The 23,506-nt window shown below is 37.2% G+C and overlaps 1 protein-coding gene across 1 annotated transcript in view; it reads right to left on the bottom strand.

Moving 5' to 3' along the window:
- lmbrd1 (LMBR1 domain containing 1) overlaps positions 1–23,506 on the bottom strand; it is a 42,687-nt gene that overhangs the window by 7,063 nt on the left and 12,118 nt on the right. Inside the window, exons 4-14 of the mRNA XM_058651654.1 lie at positions 22,925–23,022; positions 20,822–20,889; positions 19,538–19,626; positions 15,171–15,244; positions 8,954–9,079; positions 8,069–8,221; positions 4,356–4,420; positions 4,144–4,246; positions 2,614–2,718; positions 2,381–2,530; positions 1,646–1,727 (exon numbers count right to left, since the gene is read on the bottom strand). Of these exons, the coding sequence (XP_058507637.1) occupies positions 1,646–1,727; positions 2,381–2,530; positions 2,614–2,718; positions 4,144–4,246; positions 4,356–4,420; positions 8,069–8,221; positions 8,954–9,079; positions 15,171–15,244; positions 19,538–19,626; positions 20,822–20,889; positions 22,925–23,022 (1,113 nt within the window). The remainder of the gene's footprint in view (positions 1–1,645; positions 1,728–2,380; positions 2,531–2,613; positions 2,719–4,143; positions 4,247–4,355; positions 4,421–8,068; positions 8,222–8,953; positions 9,080–15,170; positions 15,245–19,537; positions 19,627–20,821; positions 20,890–22,924; positions 23,023–23,506) is intronic.

Below are 23,506 nucleotides of genomic sequence, written 5' to 3'. Positions count from 1 at the left end.
GAGTTCAGGTTGTCTGGGGTCATGACAAACTAATTCCTGAAGATTCCTTTTTCATTATGCTGAATTAATGAGTAATAGCGTGGGAATGACCTTGGACTAGATAAGCTCTTGGCACTGAGCACCTGCTGATAAGATGTTGGTGTCATTACTGTGACCAACCGGCCAATCAGTCACCAGCTTGACTCCTACCTTATTTTTCCTTTGCTTCCTTTTGATCCAGTGTCACACTAGAGGTTATAACAAAGTGATTCCCTTTCAGGGACTGTTATAGGTTTGATACCATATTTTCTACCATAGCATGTATTATTGTTTCCCACATCCACATATATTGTAAAATAGTACTTTGTCCCCCAAGGTAAGTATAGAATATGATAAAGATTTTTTTTTTTTTAATTCAAAAGGAAAATGCTGCAAAATGTTTCCTTTCACATAGGCAATACAAAAAACATGACTCACACTGACGGTAGAATCTGCCTTGGTCTAAATAGCCATTGCAAACAAGAGTATTATGGGGGATTTTCAATTTATGTAACGACAATATTGGCAATACATAGGATTATCCAAACGCAACCTCCATAATCACTTAGGTAAATGTGATCAAAGGCAAACAATATTGGTGTTTTTCATATATACATTTACATATATACATGTGTGTATATATATACACATATACATATACATACACACATATATGTATTATTAAATATTGTAAACGGACAATTCTATTAATTTTATACGAGAATAAAAAAGGCTTATTTGAGTTTCAAATGTTAATGTTTGCCGACAGGTTGCATACAGTATATCCCAGGATATGCTTCAGTACAGCTGCAGAATGAATTCTGTGCAAGATGCCACTGAGCAAAGGGGCCAAATAGAGCCCCTTTTTTTCAAATGTCAAAGGCATTAGTCCATTAGCACCTACACGTTCTATAGTTCTGATTTAGTTACCATTCAAGGACTATACCTTGTGCAGAAAGATAACAAATATGAGAACTATATGAGGTTCAGCTTGTAGTTCAGAAAATAGTTATAAAGCTGTTCCACAGGTGCTTTTTTTCCCTCTAGCTAATCATGGATTAACAACGATTACAGATTTACTCTATTCCAACATATTAAGAACTCAAGAGTCTTATAATCAGAAAGAAACAAAGAAACAAAGAAAGAAAGAAAGAAAGAAACAAAGAAACAAAGAAAGAAAGAAAGAAAGAAAGAAAGAAAGAAAGAAAGAAAGAAAGAAAGAGTTATATAATGTATCCTGTACATACGATGTACATACCCCTGTATATCGCTATTTTATCTTCTCTGCATGACCCCTAACAATGGGCCTGGCTTGAGCATTAGGCAACTGAATAAATGACCATGTTAGAGCTCACTAGTATGGTGTACATTCACACATTTGTGTTTTCATGGCTGATTTACTGTAATAAGCATTGGCATGGAGACAGCAGGAAGGCATTATTCCCTCTAATGAATAACAAATGGTGAGAAGGATTACTGAACTGTGCTCTACATGCAACAGCCTGGTTGTACACTGTCCCTTCTTTATTATAATATAGACTAAACTTCCTTGGGGGAAATCAATCTTTTATAATGTGTTGGAAGTTCTTCCAACATCTTACCATTTGACCAGAGGTGCATTACTTACCCTCAGGCGCGCTGGCATCACAGATCCTTGTAGTGTTAATAGTAGTGTTCCCAGATGCAGGATCTGTGGAGGGCATCTGACCCTGATCATGAATAAGGAGCATATATCCATTTAGTACAGAAGCACTTCAAACAGAGCGTGAACACTCTGTAAAAAAAATCTATAATACATGAAAAACTCATTACTCATAATTTGATCTCAATGGCCTTAAGTTTTACAAAGACACATTTCCATTAAGTTCTGGGGAAGATCCAGTGAGATACAACATGGATATGTATAACAAAGAAACATAATTTATATTATAACAGGGCAATTTGTAGGACCTTCAGTTCGGGTAATATCTGCTACGAATATTTTCACCAAAATAAGGGATTTTACTGCAAAAAAACATATTTTGGTTCATTTAACTATGTTGTTTAAAGGATTGTTGAGATAAATCACTGACACAAGGGTGCATACGAACCACATGCACACACCCACACAGAGAAAGAGCAGATAAACATAAGATGACACAGGGGGTGGACTGTCAAACATCGGACCCACACAATCTAATATGGACAGACAGAATTCAAGAGGAACAAGAGACTAAAAGTCCTGCTAGTAACGCTGGTGCCTACATTGAACCTCCCGACTGACCACTGCCATATGCCCTGTCATCAGAGCAAGACTCCAGGCCAAGAACCAAACCAAGAAATACTCAAAAATGAAAGTAGGCCTACGGACTATTTTTCTCACCTGTCCAAGATATTTCTGGCTGCCATACATGACGTACTGTGGGGCTAAGCTGTAGATCATGTAGCTGGTGTGGAGGACAATCAAGAGAAGAATCATACAGAGGAAGAGAAGAGCCTGAGGACGGGTTCTTTTTGGTCTTATTTTGTACAGCTGGAAAATAAGAGAATGTTAATGTTAAATTGATATTGTGCTTGTATGTTAATAGTTACATAGAGACGGGATTACTTGCTTACCCTTATCCAGAAGAACCAGATGCCCATGTTGCGAATACCAGCCATGGATGTGAGAACAAAGTACATGGTGATGATAGCGATCAGGATATAATCCAGTGGAAAAATCTGTGGACATCAGTTACAAGTCTCATGTGAAAGGAAAAATCACAGATAAAGTTGAACATTCGAGCTGTCTGCCTATCAAGGATGCTCTGAGCTAGGAAAGTGTCTTCAACATCTCTTTGTCTTGGCCAAACAACCTCACGCACATCTGAGCTGGACGCTATCCACTGCACTCAGATGTTGGCAAGACTGTTCAACACCAAAATTAATAAACAAAGAAATGTATTCCTTACCCTTTACCATGACTCTGTAAAAACATGATTTACAGATGCTGTCGAGACGTAAAAGCACAATGTATTTCATGTATAAATATTCATCGATCCTTGTCTATAGGCTGAAATATTCAGATTAAACCTCCAACCTGATCCCTGTATCCCATCGGGGGAATGACGCACTTAATTTTTTTAAATACCAAGGTCATACTTTTAAACGCTGGCCTTAGACATTTAATCAATGCCACTATCTATAAAGCAATTCTTTAATGGTCTGTGCAGTCAGTCATCTTTCCCTTCCAAAATGTGCTGTAGAATACTAAATTTAACAGAGAATATTCTGTTCCAAACCTGCAGTGATGACCTGGCAGAAGGAGGTAATGGTCATGATTTCATATTCTGTCAATCCTGTGAGTTCGCCTCCAAAATTATAAAAATAAGGCATATTCTGCACACACTCTATCTAGGTTGCACAAAAATACAAAAATTGAAAGCTTACACATGATTTTTGTAACAATATGTGACGTATAACTCTGAACAACATCAGATTACATTTAAGAGGCTGTAATTAATTGTACAAATTCTTACAGTGGCTGCATTTTTCATTGTTGGATCATCTCAATTAAAATTTTTCAGTAAAGTTTTCCAATTCTTGGATTGCCAAATTCTAAGAATGTTACCGGTTATTCATTATGTATAATATTCTATCTGTCAATGGCAATGTGGTTTGTGCATAATACAGATAGAACAATAGAAAATAGTATGGCTAATGAACAGTCTTTAGTGGATCTTAATCATATAATTTTCATAAAATACACATGCAAAACACGTTTTTTTTCTCCGTAACGTTTAAAGATCAGTATTACTTGCATAAGAGGTTATAAAACCACTTGTGTTGTCTATAGGAGGAACATTTTTTGTATCTGTGTGGATATCAACTGTATTCTCTATTGCCAAATGTAGTATAACAATCCAATTTCAAAGTAATTTTACCTCCACTGTCCTCCCACTCACACCTAACTAGACTCATGTTGGACCAACTCTTGTAAAAGACACTGGAGAAAGTGCACTGGTGAATGTAAAAACAGTGAAGAATAAAGCGATTTAATGACACCTCATTTAGGTTAATGATGGTGGAAAAAAGAAAATATGGCTCTGAGCATTTCTTAATTGAGGATAATCGTCTTTTCGACACGAGGGATGAGAGGATACTCACGGGTTGTAGGACTAACAGAAGTTCATTCAGGGGATTGGTTAAGTTGGTGCCAAAGATTATGAATCCAGAGCTGATGCCAGCGGAGTGGAGAGCTTTATCCAAACTGAAACACAAAGGCGGACTTAATAATGTTCTGAAAATACATTCTCGGAATTACACTATTGTAAGTGGAATAGAAGGCTGTATTGTGTACAGTGCATATCATGACTTACTTTGAAATGAATAGGGCGACAGTGAACACGAGTGCAACCACAATAAAGAATATGCCCAACATTATCTGCAAAAAAAACAAAACAAAAACAAACAACCATCATGATAAAAACCAAAAACAAAACATAACATGTATATGTTCTTGTGTATTCATGGCCAGGAAATGCACTCATCATGAATGAATCAAAAATATCATTAAAGGTATATTTTTACCAGATATAACCTTTCTCACATGTATTTTTTTTTCAAGGAGAGACCATATGGCCTGGTCAGCCACAGTTTGGCTCCTTTGCCTGAGGTGACAGGGGAGAGAAATGGTACAGCCCGGCAGAGTAGGGAGGTTGCAACCAGGGCAGAAAAGAGTTGATGGCAGCCAAAACTGCTATAAAGCCCTTTCACGACTTGACTTCAATTGGGATTTGTACCTAAAATAGCTCACAGTCACCATCGCCAGGTGAAAAGCAGGTGGTCACATTCAGTTTTTTAAACCCAAGAGTGTAATGTAAATGTGAAAAAATGCACAAGAATGCCTAGTATGCTCAGACTTCTGACGATAGCTCAGTGGTAGTCGTCTTTCAACTGCAAGGTTGTGGGTTAGATTCCCTTCCACTAGTCTACATGTTGACATGTCCTTGGCCACGACACTTAACCCTGCATTGCTACCGACAGCTGTGCCGACAGCATGTGAATGGGCATGATTTATGATGTGTGATAGAAAAATGTGCTGCAGATGTATTATGTACTGTATGAATGTGTGGGTGAATGGCAAAACTGTAGTGTAAAGCAGCTTTGAGTGGTCTTTAGGACTAGAAAAGCGCAAAATATTAATGCAGACCATTTACCATTTATTAATGTATAGTTGTAAAGAATTACAAGAACTATAAGAACACATATAAAAAGGGACCATTGAATCTTTACATTTGACAAAATATTTCTTGATGTAATTCAACAGTTCTTGTAGCACCAAGCATCAATTACAATCAAGTAACTGGTGATCAACACAGCTAACGAAATAAAATCTAAATGAAATCATCAAAATTAAATTGTATATTTATAATGAAAAGAGGGTGCAGTTTTATTGTGACGCTATTGTTTTTACCATCAATGCATGTTCAGTGTGTCATTTTCACTCACCAGTACAGTACAGAAGTACAGAATATGTTTCAGACACAGCAGTGTGACTGCTTAGTGGCTTATCACTCCACACCAGTGCCCAAGTATACAGTTAATAAATCTCGCAACTCATTACTGTTTAAATTTTAGTCTGGGGACTGTCATTAGCAGTAACCCCCTTGGTTAAAGACAAACTGTTCCTGACACTGGTTTAAAATGTTTGTGCATCCCTGCAGCGCGGTGAAACACTGGAAAATGAATAGCTGTGGCTATTCAAGACTGATGTGGAGACTTGTCCTAGGGAATATGTTGAAAACAGTGAGACTTGTTTTAACATGGTAAATTATGAAGGAAAGGAACACAAGGACATATTATTCACACATACTGTTAAAGGTATTAGGTCAGATAAGGAATGAATGGGAGGGAGGGATCTGGAGTACGATGCATGTCATGTTGTACTTACGCTCAGGCCTTGTGCATTAGAATATCTTTTTGTTTTCTGCCATTATTAAAAAGTACAAAATGTGCTAAAGAGTATGATTTATGCAGGTCTAATTTCCCCGTGTGCAAATGTGTTATCTTGTGGTATTCGGTAAAATGTAAATGTTGCCTATAAGGCTGTTTATTAAAAGTCGCAAACCAGTCAATGATATTTTAAGCAATGGCTTTTAATTTCATGAATGCAGTGGCTTTTGGACTTGAATTTATTATTATTTTTAAATAGTATCACCAGTGCATTTAAGACTAGTTAATAGTTAATGATGTTGTAAAGGGTTAGGGAAGGAAAAGATGGCTTTAAGCTCATCTGAAATGAGGCCAATATCCTTCTCACATGACAGATGAGTTGGGACTCACCCACGCCATTATGTTCACGTAAGCGCAACACTACATTTTGCTGTACAAACCACAATGCACCCAGATGTGCATGGTGATAAGGTCAAGTAAAATATGAGTAAGAGGGTGTGGAAATGATTGTGGTGAATTATTACAGCAGCATTCTGGCCAGTTCCATTTCTCTTCTCATACCCATTCAATGACTCAAGCAGGAAAAGTATGAGGGAGGAAAATAATAACCTCGTCTATAAGAAGTAAAGGAATAAGGTGCAACAATATGATACCATCATACCACAGAGTATCTTGCCAAACACTGACCAATAACATCTTCAGTAGAATTCACCGCTCGTCTTGGGGCACAACCAGCTTTGTTGTTCAAATTCTGTGATCATTGGCATTTGGATGAGAATGATGTGACTGAAAGTTGGTCTCTTGTCAACGAGTTTAACTCATACAACATGTGTATGTAACATATGTCTTTTTCTTACATGAATTAATAGGGCCAACACAGGTTGTACCAGAAATTAAGGTTCCACTCCATTTTCAGGAAAGCAAGAATCATGCTATTGTTCACATGTAAGACTAGGTCAAACTAAATACTTCACATTTTAACCTGTAGAAGCATATTTTAAAAAAAACCAAAAAAAACCAAACATGTATTCCAGTATTATTCTGTATAGTTTGTTAAAACAACACATCTAATTTGCACAGCAAAAGTCAAAGATGCTTGCACATGACAAAGATGCTAATGAGCAGAGATAATTCATCCTGAGTAATGGAGTGGTTTAGGATAAGGATACACTGTTGTTAGAAATTGATGGGAATGTATGGCTCCAATGAATCCCCGGCATGTACTTTTCCTACAGTGTTGACGGTTCAGTCTACACAGATGACTGCTCTGTATAAACACACAGTGCGATACAGCACGTGCAAAAGAAATTAAATTTGAAAGGGTGTTTCATACCACTGCTGGTTGAATAAGCTTTTGTCAAGGTACCCACTAAGGATCAAGAAAGCATAATGGCACTGCACTTTGAAAATCACTTGTCAGTGCATTAGCTGAGGATATTTTGTGTGTGGGGGGGGGGGGGGGGGGTGCATGTGTTCGTATCACAGAACCAATAAACCAAAAGTTGTTAGTTGTAAGAGTTACAACGCCCTCTTTTACTAAACGCCTTCCCACATTTGAATATGGGAACAATTATATTAAAATTCCATATATATAATATACAACCTGAAAAAGGGAAATCAAAGACAGGTTTTGTGGTTGCTTTGGTTTATCCCTGGGGAACTATGAGATCCTGCCTGAGAAATGTGAGTCTCCCTTGGAGACTTCCGAGTAAATTAGGTGAAGAGACGACTCATGGGAATCTGGTAAATATTCAGTTGTATAAAGTAGAACTTAAAGTAAATTTAGAGCAGTCTGGATAAGAACTTGGCCACAAAGAAACTGTTAAGGGGGAAGATGCATAAGCTGATCAAATCAAAAAAGACATTACAATTGGCCAAACGGAAAAATAAGTAAATAAATAACGAATACAATTATTAAGAGAGGAAACGTAATCTTGAGGCAGGTCTAATCTACTCCTACTTAAAACTAAACTGAAACAGCCATGTCAGTTAAAGCAAGACCTCTGCACAAAACGATAAATTATTGTAATCACATCCAGTATACAGGCACTGCAAGACATGACTTTTTTATGCGGTACAGTGTATATGGTACATATGATTTACTTCTATGGAAGCCAATTCCATAATGCAGGCTCACCTTGAAAGGTCTGAGAGCACTGCCCACTTTAGTGCAGCAGTTCCTCTCTGCAATTTCCAGGTGTCTCCCCCTGCGCTGGAGAACTTGCAGTTTGCCCTCCAGTTCCTGCAGGTTGTGTCTGTCCCTTGAGGAAAGGGGACGTCCATCTTGACACTGGGGACAAAACCAACAACAACCAGATAAATCAATATACAGTATATAAAAATATGCATTCATTTACCAGTAAATAAGTTGTACTTGTATTACAAGCTATGCTGTAAAAGTTGCCATTTGTTTACCTTCACTCTCTCACAAGAAACTTAGAAGTTTTAAGTAAACATTAAGTGTTCAATCAGTTATGAAAGCAAGCTCTTTTTGTCCTTAAATGCACTTTTGTTTTCCTTCATAGCAAAGGTGTCTCAGGTACCCAGGTATATACCAGGCTGTATTGGTAGATATTCCAGAGGGGTTGAGCCGAAGGAGGGAGGAGGGATCTTTTTTGCTCAACTTCATCTAGCCACTGGCAAATAATATACGTCTTCACTTGTGTTTTCCTTCTTCGCGCTGCCTGCCTTTAAGAGGTTAGTTGATAAGGACAATGCTAACCATTCATAATTGCAAGCAAAGGCAGAGCAGCTCGTCAGAGAGATAAGAAGGAGGGACTGATCAGCTGGAGGCTATGCATGTGTAGCTCTCAATGAATGTGTGATTATACTCATTGCAGATTGTACTTCAGCAGAAAAAAAGGAAACAGCAACTATTTTTGTAGATAAACTTGTTAATCAAATTATCTATAGCGGTTGCTTGTAGGTTTTGTTCCATGACATTACTGCATGACTTGTAGATAATTTGCACTGTGTTTATTTCATGTTGTGCCACCACTTTGTGCGATGCGATGAAACCAACCTTGGATTTCAGCTTTTCTATCTGATGCTCGACATCATCAATGTCCTCAGTGTTCTCCAGGCGTTCGTACACCACACTCCGTGTGCCTTTTATCAGATTCAAAGGCAGTACAGACATACCATATGCCTGGAAGAGAGCAGAAAAGGGCCATTATAATCACACGTTTTTGTCAGTGGAAAAGGATGGCACATATGAGACGTGCATCCACCCACACATATCCACCTCTCCAATGACAAAAACCATCACAGATATGTTAATTTCCAAATGAGAGTAAGCAAACATCCATTAAAGAAAATCATTCAGTATCTGACCTCACAAGCTCCCAATGTAAATTTTTAATAATGTAAAAAAATAAATGGTGAAATGTATAATTGTGCAGAGGTTTATTGGTGAGTTTGCTGCAACCATTTTGTGTGGCTATCACTGCCCTATATCATCCTGATGCAATATACAGATGAACAGTGCCCCCATGTGACAGCACTATTCTCTAAGCAGGATTTGGTGATATTTCTGCAAGCAAAATTTCAGGGAGAAACCCCAACTGAGACGAGGGGTCCTCAGCAGGAAATGATGTGAATTTCAATAAATTGACTTCTTTTTATTTTATTTTCCATACACAAAATGTAGAAATGTTAAACAGTTATAATGGGCATACTGTAATAACAAATAGAAATAGCAGAATATGTGCAAAAAATAAAAAAATAAAAATAAAAAAAGCACTTTAAACAGTGGGCTTCAATCTCCTGAATGGAGGTTTGAAGTTTAATTAAAAAGCAGGGGCATCTCTAATACGAGGAAACAGACCAATCAATACAAATGAGAGGGGGCCAAGGCTTTCTTGCTCTTCCTGTGCTGTCTCGCTTTTACCAGCTTGGAGAAGTGCCATTTTATGGGTTCATAATAAAACAAAGGGGCCCTCTGTGCAAAGATACTTTCAGCCGAGTCAAAAGATGCTGCCCTCTTTCATCTATTTTTCAAGTGGGGAAACGTCAGAGCCTATATTTTTCTAAAACAACTTTTACTAGTTTCTGAGTGTTAGGTAGTATTAAGAAACTCGCATGGGATACTAAGTCAGGCTAGACTATTATTAGTCTCTGCTGTGGATCTCTGCAATGGGCGAATGTCACCTCCTGCAATGAATCATGTAGCTCTTAAGGCCGGAGCATGTCCCGAATATCAAACACACTCATAAAAGGAAAACCTGCCCCAGATCCCAAGAGAAACGCATCTTCCCCTCAACTACATAGGAGAGATTCAAAGGAATAAAGAAAAACTGGTGGCCTTCCGCTAAATGTATATTTTTAGTTCACACATTATAATGCAGCCTCATTAAAGTTATTTTAAACCTCACTGTGGTTGCTAATATCCAGAAGTAGCTTGGAGCAGTGTGTGTGTGTGTGTGTTGAATGAGGGGGAGCTGCTGGCTGTAATCTTTGGACATACTCATGTGACTCCTGAGTGGGAAGAGGGAGAACTCGTTGGATACAGGTCTCCTACACAAGCCTCATCTTTGTTGCTCTTTCCTTTGGTAATGATGGAGCCAAAATGGCAGAGGAATGTGGCATCTCTCCCTATATACTCATTGAATTTAAATAAAACAAACACTCCAGTAACACATACAGTGTCTAAATCGTACGGCAATCTTGATTCAAATGTTTCATTGATTTGATAATAACTGTTTTTTTATATATCGTATAATAGGATCTAATGTAATTTAAAAGGACAGTACAGGGCATTAAACAAGGCAAGCTGCACAAATCTGATGCAGAACAGACTTGAAAGCAAGTTTTGGACAATATGTACAAAAACTAAAAAAGGGTCCTTACAGTTCAGAAGGGATAATAACACATATTCCGAATTCTGTCTCTGTTTTCATTCATTTGTGAACGTCCATATTTTCTGTGAATCCCAGCAAATTTTAAGGCAACAGTGAGGTAGAGGATTAAAATGTTTTCATTAACTGATTGAAAATTAAAATCAGTCTGATGGGGGATTCAACATGTCATTTTCTAAATGTGTATTGAAAAATGTAATTAAAAACAGCCCAAGCAGCATATGCCACCACTCAGTTCTGTCAAGCTGGGTCAGGGTTTGAGGAAAAACATAATAAAGGTGATATTAATGAGCCTAAGCCATCATTCTTTTGATTGTGTTAGTTCATTTAATCAATCATTACATTGAAAACCATGACTCTCCTCTATGGTCGTTAAATCGTAATCGAAAATGAGACCCTCAGTTCCACCAGCATTTTCTAGGCCATTATTGTTGTTGACACAAACTGGAACTTACATACAAACTGTACAAAAGTTCCAGACAAAGTGTGACATACTGCTTGCTTGTTTAAATGTGCTGTTTTTAGAACTAGAACACAAAACTAAAATTTGCTGTATTTGCGCACACACCAATTAAATAAATCTTTTTTTTCTTACATTATCAGTATTTATGTGAACTTTTATCTCACCACTCTGCTTGTCAAACCAAAGAATAAGTGTCTCCTTATAGGGGTTTTAAAGTGTCTTTTTTAGTTTCCATTACAAGAGATTTTAGTTTTTAATACGGGTATTACTCTGAACATTGCTGAAGGATATACAGTGCTTTCCTTCTCCCACTATATGGCAAATCCTTGACTGATATAATGGAGATGATAGGTGGGATGATTAAGGGGACACTCTATGGAGACACACTCTCACTGAAATATTTAAGCTTTTTTTTTTTTTTTAAATATTTAGTTTATGCAAATCACAAAATGGGACACAGCGACTCTGACAATGTCCATGGCTTAATTAACTTATTCCATGGTGCTATATATTGAAGCTCTGGTAAAACTGAGTATCTTACCTTTCAGAAAACATTAAAACCACAAGTTATAGGATTAGCTTCAGTGCTCTTTCGGGTACCTGACTTGAACTTCTGATGAAAGATAAGATACTCAGTTTTACCAGAGCTTCAATATATAGCACCGTGGAATAAGTTAATTAAGCCATATATACTAGTGTATGGATGTTTGCTTGACATAGACTGACAACTTTAAGCAAAGCATTTGCTTAAATGCTTTGCTTAAAGTTAATTTTCATATAACTCAGGCCAAAACAGTGTTTTATAAGATGGATTTTCACCTGAAGTTTAACACTAAAATGTTCCAGTGAATGGACTGCAATTCTGTCCAATTATCTACAAAAGTAATATAACTGGTAAAGCAGCTTTGAAAAGGCCTTGTCATGGTTGAACAATTGGGTGACCTCCCACGCTGCCTCCAGCATACTTTTAGGTTTCTTAAGATATTGTACCAAGTTTTATTCTTCTGTAATTGCAATATATACTGATTGTATTAAGCTTCTGGCAAGTTTCAAGGGGATGACAATCAGAAGTATCATAATCAGTGATGTTGATAGGTTTTCAATGTGTTGATTTTTATGGGTCCCTGGGAAATTACATGGGTTACAATGCATTTCTTGAGAAACTGAGTGAGTATACTTGTACTATTAACACTTTCTGACACCTCACCAGTTAGTCCACCTTGTGTTTTGTTCATCAGACTGCCACAGTCTATGTCAGTATGTTGAGGAAAGCCTGCGCAATGTATTGTTGTAATGTATTGTCATGGAAAAATGAGGTGCATCTGTGGAACGCATGGACAATAACTTTGATGCATCCTTTTAGATTTTAGTGTGGCAGGAATATAAAACATCCCTGCATAATTATGTTTCTTCTCATGAAAACGTTTGATTAAAAAACAAAACACCTCAAAGACGAAAGCATACATGAATTTCAATGGAACTAAATTTGACCAAGTGTGAAAAATAAAAACTTGTATTTTTGAGACTGTAAATTCGAACCACGTCTGGCTTTCTCTGTATATTTAAGAGTAAGTCATATATATATATATATTTAAAATAAAATAAGTAATAACTGTAGATATACATTAAGTTATATAGTAAAAATACTTTTGGTAGTTCCATCTCTGAAAATTAAAAAAAAAGCAAAAAAAAAAAAAGCATGAAAATTATTTTAATGTAATGAAGAGTCCTAAAGGTGGCATCCTTCCGATTCACTCGAAGACCTCTATTGTTTCAGGTTAATCTCAGCTCCTGTGATTAGATCAACAGATATTAATCTTCTCAACTTTACTTCTGCATCAGCATCTTGTGGCTGGCTCTCTGAGAGCGAGAGAAAGGCAGGTCTACAGAAGTCAGAGCCATTAAGAGTCCTCAGTCAATAAGCGAGCCAGACTTTTAAATGAAACATAAGTACTTGACATGATGTATAAGCTTTGAGTTCAGTCTGATAGTCTCATGTCATAAGAGTATTAACTGACTCATTTAAAATTCAAAGCAAAGGTGGTTGCCTATTTGAAATGTACTTACATAAATGTTCTTAAAGGTACAATGCCCATTTTCAACTTAACACTTATTAATAGCTCAAACAAACAAACAAAAATTGGAACACAGACTACATATCAAACCACCAATTGCAGAATATTAAGTGTACAAATGGGTTTTTTTTTTTAAACCAAATAACATTAAAAATAAGTTGCATAACAGATGTGTTTTTGGTTAAAAAAAGAATGAGCATGAGACAGTTGACATTACACTTACTAGTTCTATGAGCAATTATTGTTATTATTACCCAATGTTAATGTACTAACATATTAAGTATATTATAGTACGCTATCAATAACAATGTTATAGATAACTGCACTGGATTAACATAAAATGCATACATTTAAACTGTACCTCCGACTTTTAAAACTAGTCAAAACAGAATACTGTTCCCTTAAGTTTATGCTTCTGTGTAATATAAATTTGTCTTCCCTTTGAAAATGCCACACATTTAACAATTCTATATCCTTAAAATGTGCCAGGCTGCAGTTATATATATACAGTTTACATCAAAGTACAGTTTACATTTAACAGTGCATGGCTGGTTCTGCAAGAAGAGTAGTGATAAATTAACAATGGAGACATGAACAACATTTCCTGTGCTTATGGTACCTGCCACTCCGACTCCATTAAGTTAATCAGGCTTCGGTGTAACACAGCAAACAATGATCAATCACACAGCTTTTCACTAAAATGAGTGGGTTGTCACCAAGGGGAGTTTAAACACTTGCAAGCAGAGGACAATGGAAAGGATATCAAGAAAATGAAAGGGCAAAAAAGGTTAGAACAAATTTGCCTTTGTATTTGTGTGTGTAAGAATAAAAATTAGGGGGCAACTGCTGTCTCTGGACAGATTTTCTGCCTGGGTCAGTACAGATGCAAGCAAACTTCTATCCTTAAAATTTACTAGCTAATTATCTACTCTAGAGAACTGTGAGAAGCAAAGTGAGAACAGTAGACAATATCCCAGCTAAGAGGGATTATATGTCCTAAAGGGAGATTAGTTCGACAACGTACTTGACTAACTTGTGTATTATTCATTAGAGCTCCACATTCAATTGTTGTGTAATTTGTCAGAAAGAATTCTTTGTGCTTAACCGAAACTAGAAAGATTGGGGTTGGCTGTCACTTCTAGTATGACTCTCCGGGTTGATATGAGGTTATTTTTTTCTGGTATTTTTTTCCATGTTCACACAACTGTCTTATTCCCATGCTGACACCAGCGCCACCACACGGGAATATTCACACTCTCGTTACCAAGATAACAGCTATGAAAAATGGACAGCATTATCAAATGTTACAGCACAATCAATTGTCCTGAGCTAAGAAAAAATGAAAAAGTGCAGATTGCTGAGGGAATCGAAATATAGGCATATTGTATATTAATGGGCAAAAGGGGAAATCCATACAGAATTTATAAATAGACTGGTAAGTGGTTGATAATACAAAGAAATAAATGTATACATCATGTCAATCTCTCAGGTGCTTCGGTGAAAGATGGCAGTCTAAGCAATTTGAACCACTGAATGCCAGAGGTCTAAAAATAAAGCCAAGGAGTTACTGTGAGTGAAAGGTACATCTCATCAAAAAAGAAAATAACATTTGTATTTAAAGAAACTGTACTAGTGCTTTAAGTGCTATAGGTTCTATTCCAAAAAATAAATACATTATCAACCATGGGAAGTCCTATTCAATGTCAGATGTCTAAATAAGTGCATTTCTCATTTAGCTATAGGGCTAGACAAGATCTGAAAATCATCTTATTGGATGATTTGCCTAAATTAGTGTTTTTGAACATATAAATAAACACTGCCCACTTGTCTCAGGTACCAACTCACTGTGTAGGTGATGACTGCCAACATGCCGATCAAGGTCAAGGTGCTGATGGAGAAAGACAGAGCAGGCAGACCATCTGTAGGTGGAAAGATAGGAAAGCCATTTGAGATTTGACCTTGACCACTGAGAGAAACATTGATTGACTCTTCTGACAAAAGGTACAAACTTTGATGTGTGCAGTTTCATTCAGCTCTTCCCTTTTCATGCTCAACAAAGAGAGCTAAAATGTTTCCAGCACTCAGACCCCATTGCAGTGCCTGTACAGTACGTAATTACTTGTAAATATCTTAGAATATTATACAGACACTTGACTCTTCAGACAATCCAATTAATTAAATTGCATGAAAATGATTTGATGTTTGCTTTACGGTCGCCAACTCAAGGTTTTTTGCCAGCTATTGATATATTTGTGGCAGCTTGTCATAATATCAACTTAGAAAATCACATTGATTTTCTATTTTTTGCCCAGGCCCTCCTTGCCCCCTCTCAAACACACCGGCAAGGAACACATTGAATCAACCAATAACGTATAATTTACCTTGTAATTATTTTCTTATGAATGTTTGCAGGCTTCAACCAGTGCTGCACCTATGGCAGTTGAAGCAGTAAGCCGTAAGATAAGGTCTGAAAGGAATAGCTGTAGCTAAGAATGATGACGAGCAGGAGGAGTGTGCTGCTGTGGGAGAGTCAGCTAGGCAACAGGTAAAAAAAACATTTTTCAACCCAATGGAAAAGGAGATTGTGGAGCTGTACATGTTATTTAGTTACTCATTTGTCACAAAACACTGTGCATTGGCAAATATTTCAAAAGCAACTGGAGTGCTGTGTGTCCATTGAGATAAAAATCACTGTAATTTAGAGCCAAAACTGCTCTCAGCCCACCACAGCTCGTGTAGACAGGAACAAGATGCAAAATACAAATTAGTGAGCTAAAGTTAACTACAATTTCTGTGCCAGCCAACATCTGCGTGGGGAAACAATGGATGTGATCAAATGATGCTTGATTGCGAACTCACTTGACTGCTTTACACTATACATTTGTAAAATAATCCAGAGGAGAATTTGAATTAAATGGAGTAACTGAGCATTGCAACATTGTCTTTGAAAAAAAATATTGTGGGTGAGTCCTAAAGGAGCGGATTGCAATAAGTCTGACACGATAGGTGTTATAATAATGCTATTGGGGGTTTTCTAGTGGGATATTGAAGACCACAAATGTTAATAAATAAACTCTCCAGAACAAACTGGTAATAGATTTTGAAATCATTGAAACAATTTACTAGGTAGGGAAGGTATGCAAATTTGTTTTTGGAGAATATGAGAATTATATGATCTATTTAGGACCATCAAGACTAGTCCGAGTATGTTAATATCTGGGGCTTTAATTCAGATGATTATTTTATTAAATCATATCTGCAATGTAAAATTGCTCAAATGGCAATTTTAAATGGTGGCAGAAAACATGAAATCATATAAGACAGAACGTATATTACAATGGCTTTAGATAATGAAAGTCTCATTATGTAATTAGGAAGCCGTAGGATTGATTGTGAAAAATGTGAAACAATAAAGAAACAAAACAAAAACCTTAAACTGTATTAATTTAAGGTAAATGTTAAAGGTGTTGACCAGCTGTCAGTAAAAATGAGCCTCTGTGCTAATGTGCTTGAAGGGACAGAGCATGGGAGGTAATTGGTAAGAATGTTATTCACAAGGACAAGGACAACGCATTCTGTAGCAAAGTCTTTCTCTGGAGACACATCTGGTCACCACCATTTTTTTTTCCCCCACTGTCATACTGATCACAATCAATGTTTAAACAGCTGGATATTTTAGTCCATGTATGAGTTGATATGCGTCACCTCTGATGGAAGTAGAAAGGGGACCACCCATCATGCAAGGGCAACAGTAGGTGTCACACCAGCTGTCAGAGCTGGAGTTCGAAGACAGGAATTGATAAAGAGACTGATTGCCTCTCTCCCCTGTCAAGATCCCACCTGTCATAGGGTTCTACGTAAAAGCTGCACAGTTGTCCCTTTATAGATATCCCACATCCTCTCAGCAGCAACTTCATGGTGCCCGGCCCACCTGTCAGCGCAGCTCTCATACGTGACAGGATCGTGCTTGCAATAGTGGCATTTGATTACATCAGTATTCAGGGTATGTATTATTTTTTGTTGTTTATTTATCACTTTCTTTTGGAGAATAACCCATGCAGAAGGACAAAGGGGTAGTAAATGGAGATGAATTATATACATTTTCTAAATGTGCTGTATGCAAAAGAGAAACTTTGAAGTCTGACAGCAGGGCTGGAAATTAACATATGAATACATGTTGGCTATTCCTGAGTGTTGTGTTACGATTATGCTGCCTTTGTTTGTTTTGTTTAATGGTGAGCTTGGTAAAATAGACAATAGCTCCATGTTCTGCATGGAGAACACTCTGTTCATGAACTGTAACAAAGCAAAGGATAGATGTTTTCTGCCACTCTTCTTGGTTTCTTGAGCACATTTTCTGGAGATTAAACAGAAGGAATGTTGTCTATTATTGGTGGTGCATCCACATCTGTAAAGCTTTGATTCAGCAATGGAATGGGGTAGTTTTTACCTCATCCTGCATACAGCCCTTCAGGCTTGTGTGCATGTATGAGACAAGACAGAGAGGAGTTTATCAAAAGAGCTCCCTTAGCCCCAATACCCTATTTCTCTGTAATGACAGGATCATCAAAAGCAAGGAAGGAGAATCTATACTGGCATGTTCAGGGGATAGAATATTGTATATTGCACAACCATACAGTGCCCTTACAACCATACAACATGGCGCCTAGGTATGCTGTGGTTTGTTACACTGTATGTATTGTACAACAAAATTGGACAGGTTCGCCCATAATGGTTGTTCTTCTCGTAGTTGAGAAAAGAAATATAATTCAAGACATTGGGTTGCACAATAGTTTGTATTTAGGGAGTTTTGTGCATAAAATGTCAAAGCATCAATCGAAATGAGATCGACAGCATCATTTCACTAACCATGAAAACGTCAACTAAAGCCTAAAAATAAAAATTTATATTCCTCATTTGCACACAAACTATTTTAGAACTCGGAAAAACACAGACCTTTGACGATGACTCTGTACCCAAGCTGTCACCTCAAGAAACTTTAAATGAAAAATGTATATGCTTGCCATAAAAAGTTAAATGTTAGAAGTCTTGAACTGAGGCGTTGACGGTGGGTCAAACATATGAAGGAAAAAAATGGTCTTGAAGCCTAATAAACAGCGACTGATCTGGAGTATATTCAGGAATCTTTGGAACACTGAATTATAAATGGAGGAATCTGGAAATTGTATTTACTGTGCTTTTCATTCAAGTGATTTACACACAATTTCAGGGTGAATTGTATGCTGTTCAGTGTGGCGCACTGAATGTTCCAGCCCTTACACAGCGTGATGTTGCATTTACTGTGTTTTTCATTCACAAACCAAGTCCGAGGAGACATTTGACAAATCAGAGGGCATGGACTATAAACCATTCACACAGGATGTTTTTTCACTCTGCCAGCCCTAGTAAGGGCTTCCTATCTACAACCAGTATGTTTCTCTAATGTGGAATTTGTGTGAAGTAGCTTGAACGACACTCTCACAAATACGACAAGCTGGATTAACATGAGCCAAGCAATCAGAACTTACTGGCAGGCACATTTTTAACGGGCACTGCACAAGCTGAAACAAATGTAATGATGGACCCATTAAAGATGTAGTGGTCTTAATGAAGAGTCACTGCAAAGCAGTTAGCAGGGTTATGTAGCAAAAGCGCCTTTCCTTTATGCAATTAACCTCCCATCTGGAGAGAGAAGAGACGGGGATTAGAAAAGAGATGATCCTAACATTTCCTCCTTAGCAGCTGAGCAGTTTCCTCCCTTGCCAAGGGAGGAAGGCTAAGGAGAGCATATAGGGGTCCACTATTGTGAAAAGAGGCAGATGGTCCAACTTCCTCTTTGATACTCAGATCACAAAAGGCCAGAGAACTGTTAGGAGTCCATAACAGAGGCAATTATCATGTCAAAACTTTCAAGTTCAAACAATTGCAAGGATGTGTCAAAAGGTTTCACAGCTCTTCTGTATCGTTAATTCAATTTGTGCTATCTTCAGCCAACTTGTGTTTTTCTGTTTCACATGCAGGTGAGAACCATCAGCAAACAATTACATATGCACTGAGAGGAAAAAACATTTGAAGCTTAAAGAGGGAAATGAAAATAACCAATTATGGAAAAAGCTGGAATGAATCTGAATTAGTGAAATGAGTCTGAAAATGAAAATAACTGGCAGGTCATCGTATAACAATACAAATAAGTCAGAAGAGGCTATACTTACGTTTACTTCCAAGTTCCTCAAAAAGGTACTGTACTTTCACCCACTGGGTGGAATTCTGGTTAGGTGGAGCTTGTAGTGGAACAAAAGCTCTGAAAGCAATAAAACAAAAATAATTCAGAAGAAGTAAATAAAATGCATTATGTTCTGACTGTTATGTTACAGCACCAGGACAAAAGGTTTTGAATTGTAAGTGTTAACACCTTTGTGTCCCTCACACGGACTCCACAGGTAAAGGTAAATAAAGGGGGAAAAATCATGATGCATAAACAGTTTCAGCACGGAAAAAAATTAATATAACACATGAACATCAACTACCGGTACTATTTCTGTTGCTGATTGATGATAAGAAAACCAGAGAAGTACAGACAAGATTAATGCTGCTTTCTAATGATGGGACCTATGTCTTTCACCATCTTGAGACTGTCAAAAGTGAATGCCTAACCCAACTCTTAGGGTTAGATAATCTAATTCTACCCTTAAATCAAGTCTCAACCAACAAAAGGGCTGTTTAAATTTAGAGAACGGACATTTTGTAAATTATTTTGTGAGGGAGCACAGCTTGCTGGAAGACTATATCCAGGCTTAAACAACATTGAGTTGAATTGGGATAGATAAAAACCCTGAAGCAGTCACAGAACAGGAGATGTTTAACATACACATTGTCTGGTAAGAGACAAAAAAAAAAAAGCCTGGTGACAGCATAGTCTGAATGACAGTCACTAAACACAGCCATTATGTTTCTTGGTGTCAGAGAAGCAGTCCAGGATAAAAGCTATCATGTCATTGAAAATCAAAAGACCAAAGTAACAACTGCCAGAACAAAAAGCACCAATAGCCCCAGTTCATGAGGTAAAAGAGGGAGTAAATTGCTTCTGTCTATAAGAGGTCCTAACTTTTAAACTTTAAGAAAGTATGGCCATGTATAGTCATTCCCAAACCAGGTGAGCTGCCCTTCAGTTCAGCATTTAATGGTTGAGGGAGCACAATACATTGTATAGTTGTAGAGGTTGAACTCCAACTATGTTGTTTTCACGGCGACAAAGGAAATCCATTATGTTGCTACTGAACACAATCAATATAAAAGTGAAATGTGACATGGATGAGAATCTGTTGAAATCAGTTGAAATCTTCCTTGAATGGCTTTGCATGTGCGGACAATTGGCACTACAATTGTTTGAAGTGGTCCTATGCTTATTAACTGAACAAAATTATACATACACACCTTCTACATATTATAATATGTAGTGAAGCTGAGGCTTCCCAGTTTCCATGTCTCAAACTTACCCAATTAAAAGAAGAACTACGCAGACGAAGACAAATCCAACTGTATACTTGAGAGCATTTTTCACTTGCTGTAATAAAGGGGGGGGGAAATCAAACTGGTCATTCATGGCAATCAATTGAAACATTATTATTCATTGTGACAGAGTGAAGGGGGTTATGCACTGTGTAAAGTTGAGCAATATGGGCAAAAAATATATTCTGGATATTTTTTGGGATTTTGGCGATAGCGATAATAACCCTAACCCGGTAGGAACAAGGGCCTTTCTGCATGGAGTTTGCATGTTCTCCCGTGTGTGTGTGGGTTTTCTCCAGGTTTTCCGGCTTTCTCCCACAGTCCAAAAACACGCAATATGGGAATTAGGTAAATTGGACACTCTAAATTGACCATAGGCGTGAGAGTGAGAGTGAATGGTTGAATGGTTGTTTGTCTCAATGTGTGGCCCTGCGATGGACTGGCCAACTGTCCAGGGTGTACCCCGCCTATCGCCCTATGTCAGCTGAGATTGGCACAGCAGCCCCCGTGACCCTCCTGTGGAGGATAAAGTGGTAGAAAATGGATGGATGGATAGTTTAAGCTATTAATTGTTGCTTACAGATCATATCAATAGGCACCATTTTCTTTAACATTTTTAGCATTTAAGTAAAAATTCAAAAATGCATAATTGAACTACAGTGTAGGACAGTGTCTGGGTAAACATTCAGATGCTCTGCTGTAAGGTAAATTGTCCACCATACAAGCAAGAGCAAATAATAAAACAATTCAAAAACCTATTTGAAGGGCTGGTTCTTCACGTTTTCTCCATATTAGCACAGCCACGTGCGGCTAACCTTTGTGGCAGACGGCATGTGATCATGTGCTCATTGTTGAAGCAAGGAGGGCTTCTGCTGCACGCCTTCAGGGATTGTGTGGAGTTTCAGTGTGTGTTTCTTTGTTTTTGTGCAAAGTCATGTAAATGTCAAATAAATTAAATACTCGATAATGTCAATTTGTATAATCTTTAAACCAACGATCACAATATTATCTCAGAAGATATATCTTGCCCACCTCTCCTCCAGTGAGTGATATCTTTATAGCGTTAGTGTGGATCTAGTTTGACCTGGAAGAGATAAAATGTCACTCTCAGTGTTTTTTGAAGGTGCTTTTAAAATTACAATACAAAAGACCCCCTGTCTGTGACAGAAAGTGTCTCTGTCATATCAAAACTGACACATTGACGGGAGAAAAGGCACATAGACAGCTGTTGTCTAGTACATCCATCAATAAAAAGGACTTTTTTTTGTTTTTGGGTGACAATACGAGGCCTTAAATGGAAATCAGTGGTTTCATACATTCCATTTCCATTTCATTATTGTGATCCTAATATATTCTCATATATATACACATGTATATATATATATATATATATATATATATATATATATATATATATATATATATATATATATATATATATATATATATTTCACTTTATTAGTTAAACTTGTGCAGATCAACAGCAACAAGTGCTCAAAAATATACATGATATCTCACAGCCGCTAAATGGTGACTTTGAGGACAGGCCAGAAGCATGGCTTGACAGATGAGCCAGCTGTTACTTCAAATGAGTAATTTACTCCTTGAACAGTTAGTACATGTACCATAACTCAAAAACAAAACCAATACAGTGAAACGGACAGGAGGCATTAAACTCAGTGACAGTTACATCTCCCTTTTAAATGTGTATAATTTAAATATACAAAGGGTACAAGTGTTTGGTGTTTCTTAATTTCTCTATAAAACTATAGGTCATGTGTTGTAATTATAAAATCCAAATTAAATTGGGAGTACTGAAGCTCCAAAGAGTCCACAATGGAGCTCAAAAATTAAAACTGAAAAGCCTGAAAATTTGCTTTCATTGTTTGTCATGTAAAACGTGATGTGTGCAAGTAAACAGATTCATTTTCCTTAGGTTTGCTGAGGCGTTCAACTGAAATCACTTCAGGACATTTTTCGCATTAGCATATTGGTCAGCTGCAATGAATCACCTGAATAAAATTTGAATTTCTTAGCACCCCCTCTAAGCAAGCTGCAATGCTTCATGTCAAAGAAAAATGCATTCTTACCGAGCATTTGTTCACGTTGTCATCATCCCGTTCTTCATAGTAGAAATAAACAAAGGGAATCCAGAGGAAGACACAGAACAGTATGATGGAGTAAAGTGCTGTACGGATTAAAAAAAAAAAAGGGAAAATTGAATTAGAAGAATTGTATCCAAGAAATGGTCAAGCCATTTCCTGTATGCTTAAGCAGTCTGGGATCATTAAGCACATGCAAATTTGATATTACTGTAACTTCTGTGTCACTTCTGTGAAGAATATTCCTTATTTATGCTTAACACTGGCATACAATAATACACTTCCCCTTTTCAGTCAAATTATTCATTCATGGGAAAAAAATATTCTCAATCATTGTCTGTTTCAATCATAGGCTCATAGTATAAAAATGTCTCGGGTAAAATGACAATTCCTTACAAATTCTCACAAATAATTGTAGTTTATAGTGTGCAGATTTGTATAAATAAAATAAAGCAACTTTAACAACGAATTATTCCTGAGAACACCTGATGGGGAGCTTCAGATGTAGAAACAGGTACTGTAGGTATGGCTATGATATGTTTTTAACAATGAAATGCAGGAGAGGTCTTT

The sequence above is a fragment of the Solea solea genome, chromosome 15 (genome assembly GCF_958295425.1).
Source record: "Solea solea chromosome 15, fSolSol10.1, whole genome shotgun sequence".
NCBI lineage: Eukaryota > Metazoa > Chordata > Actinopteri > Pleuronectiformes > Soleidae > Solea > Solea solea.
The sequence above is the reverse complement of the archived record's forward strand: the minus strand, read 5'-3'. Positions and strand labels throughout refer to the sequence as shown.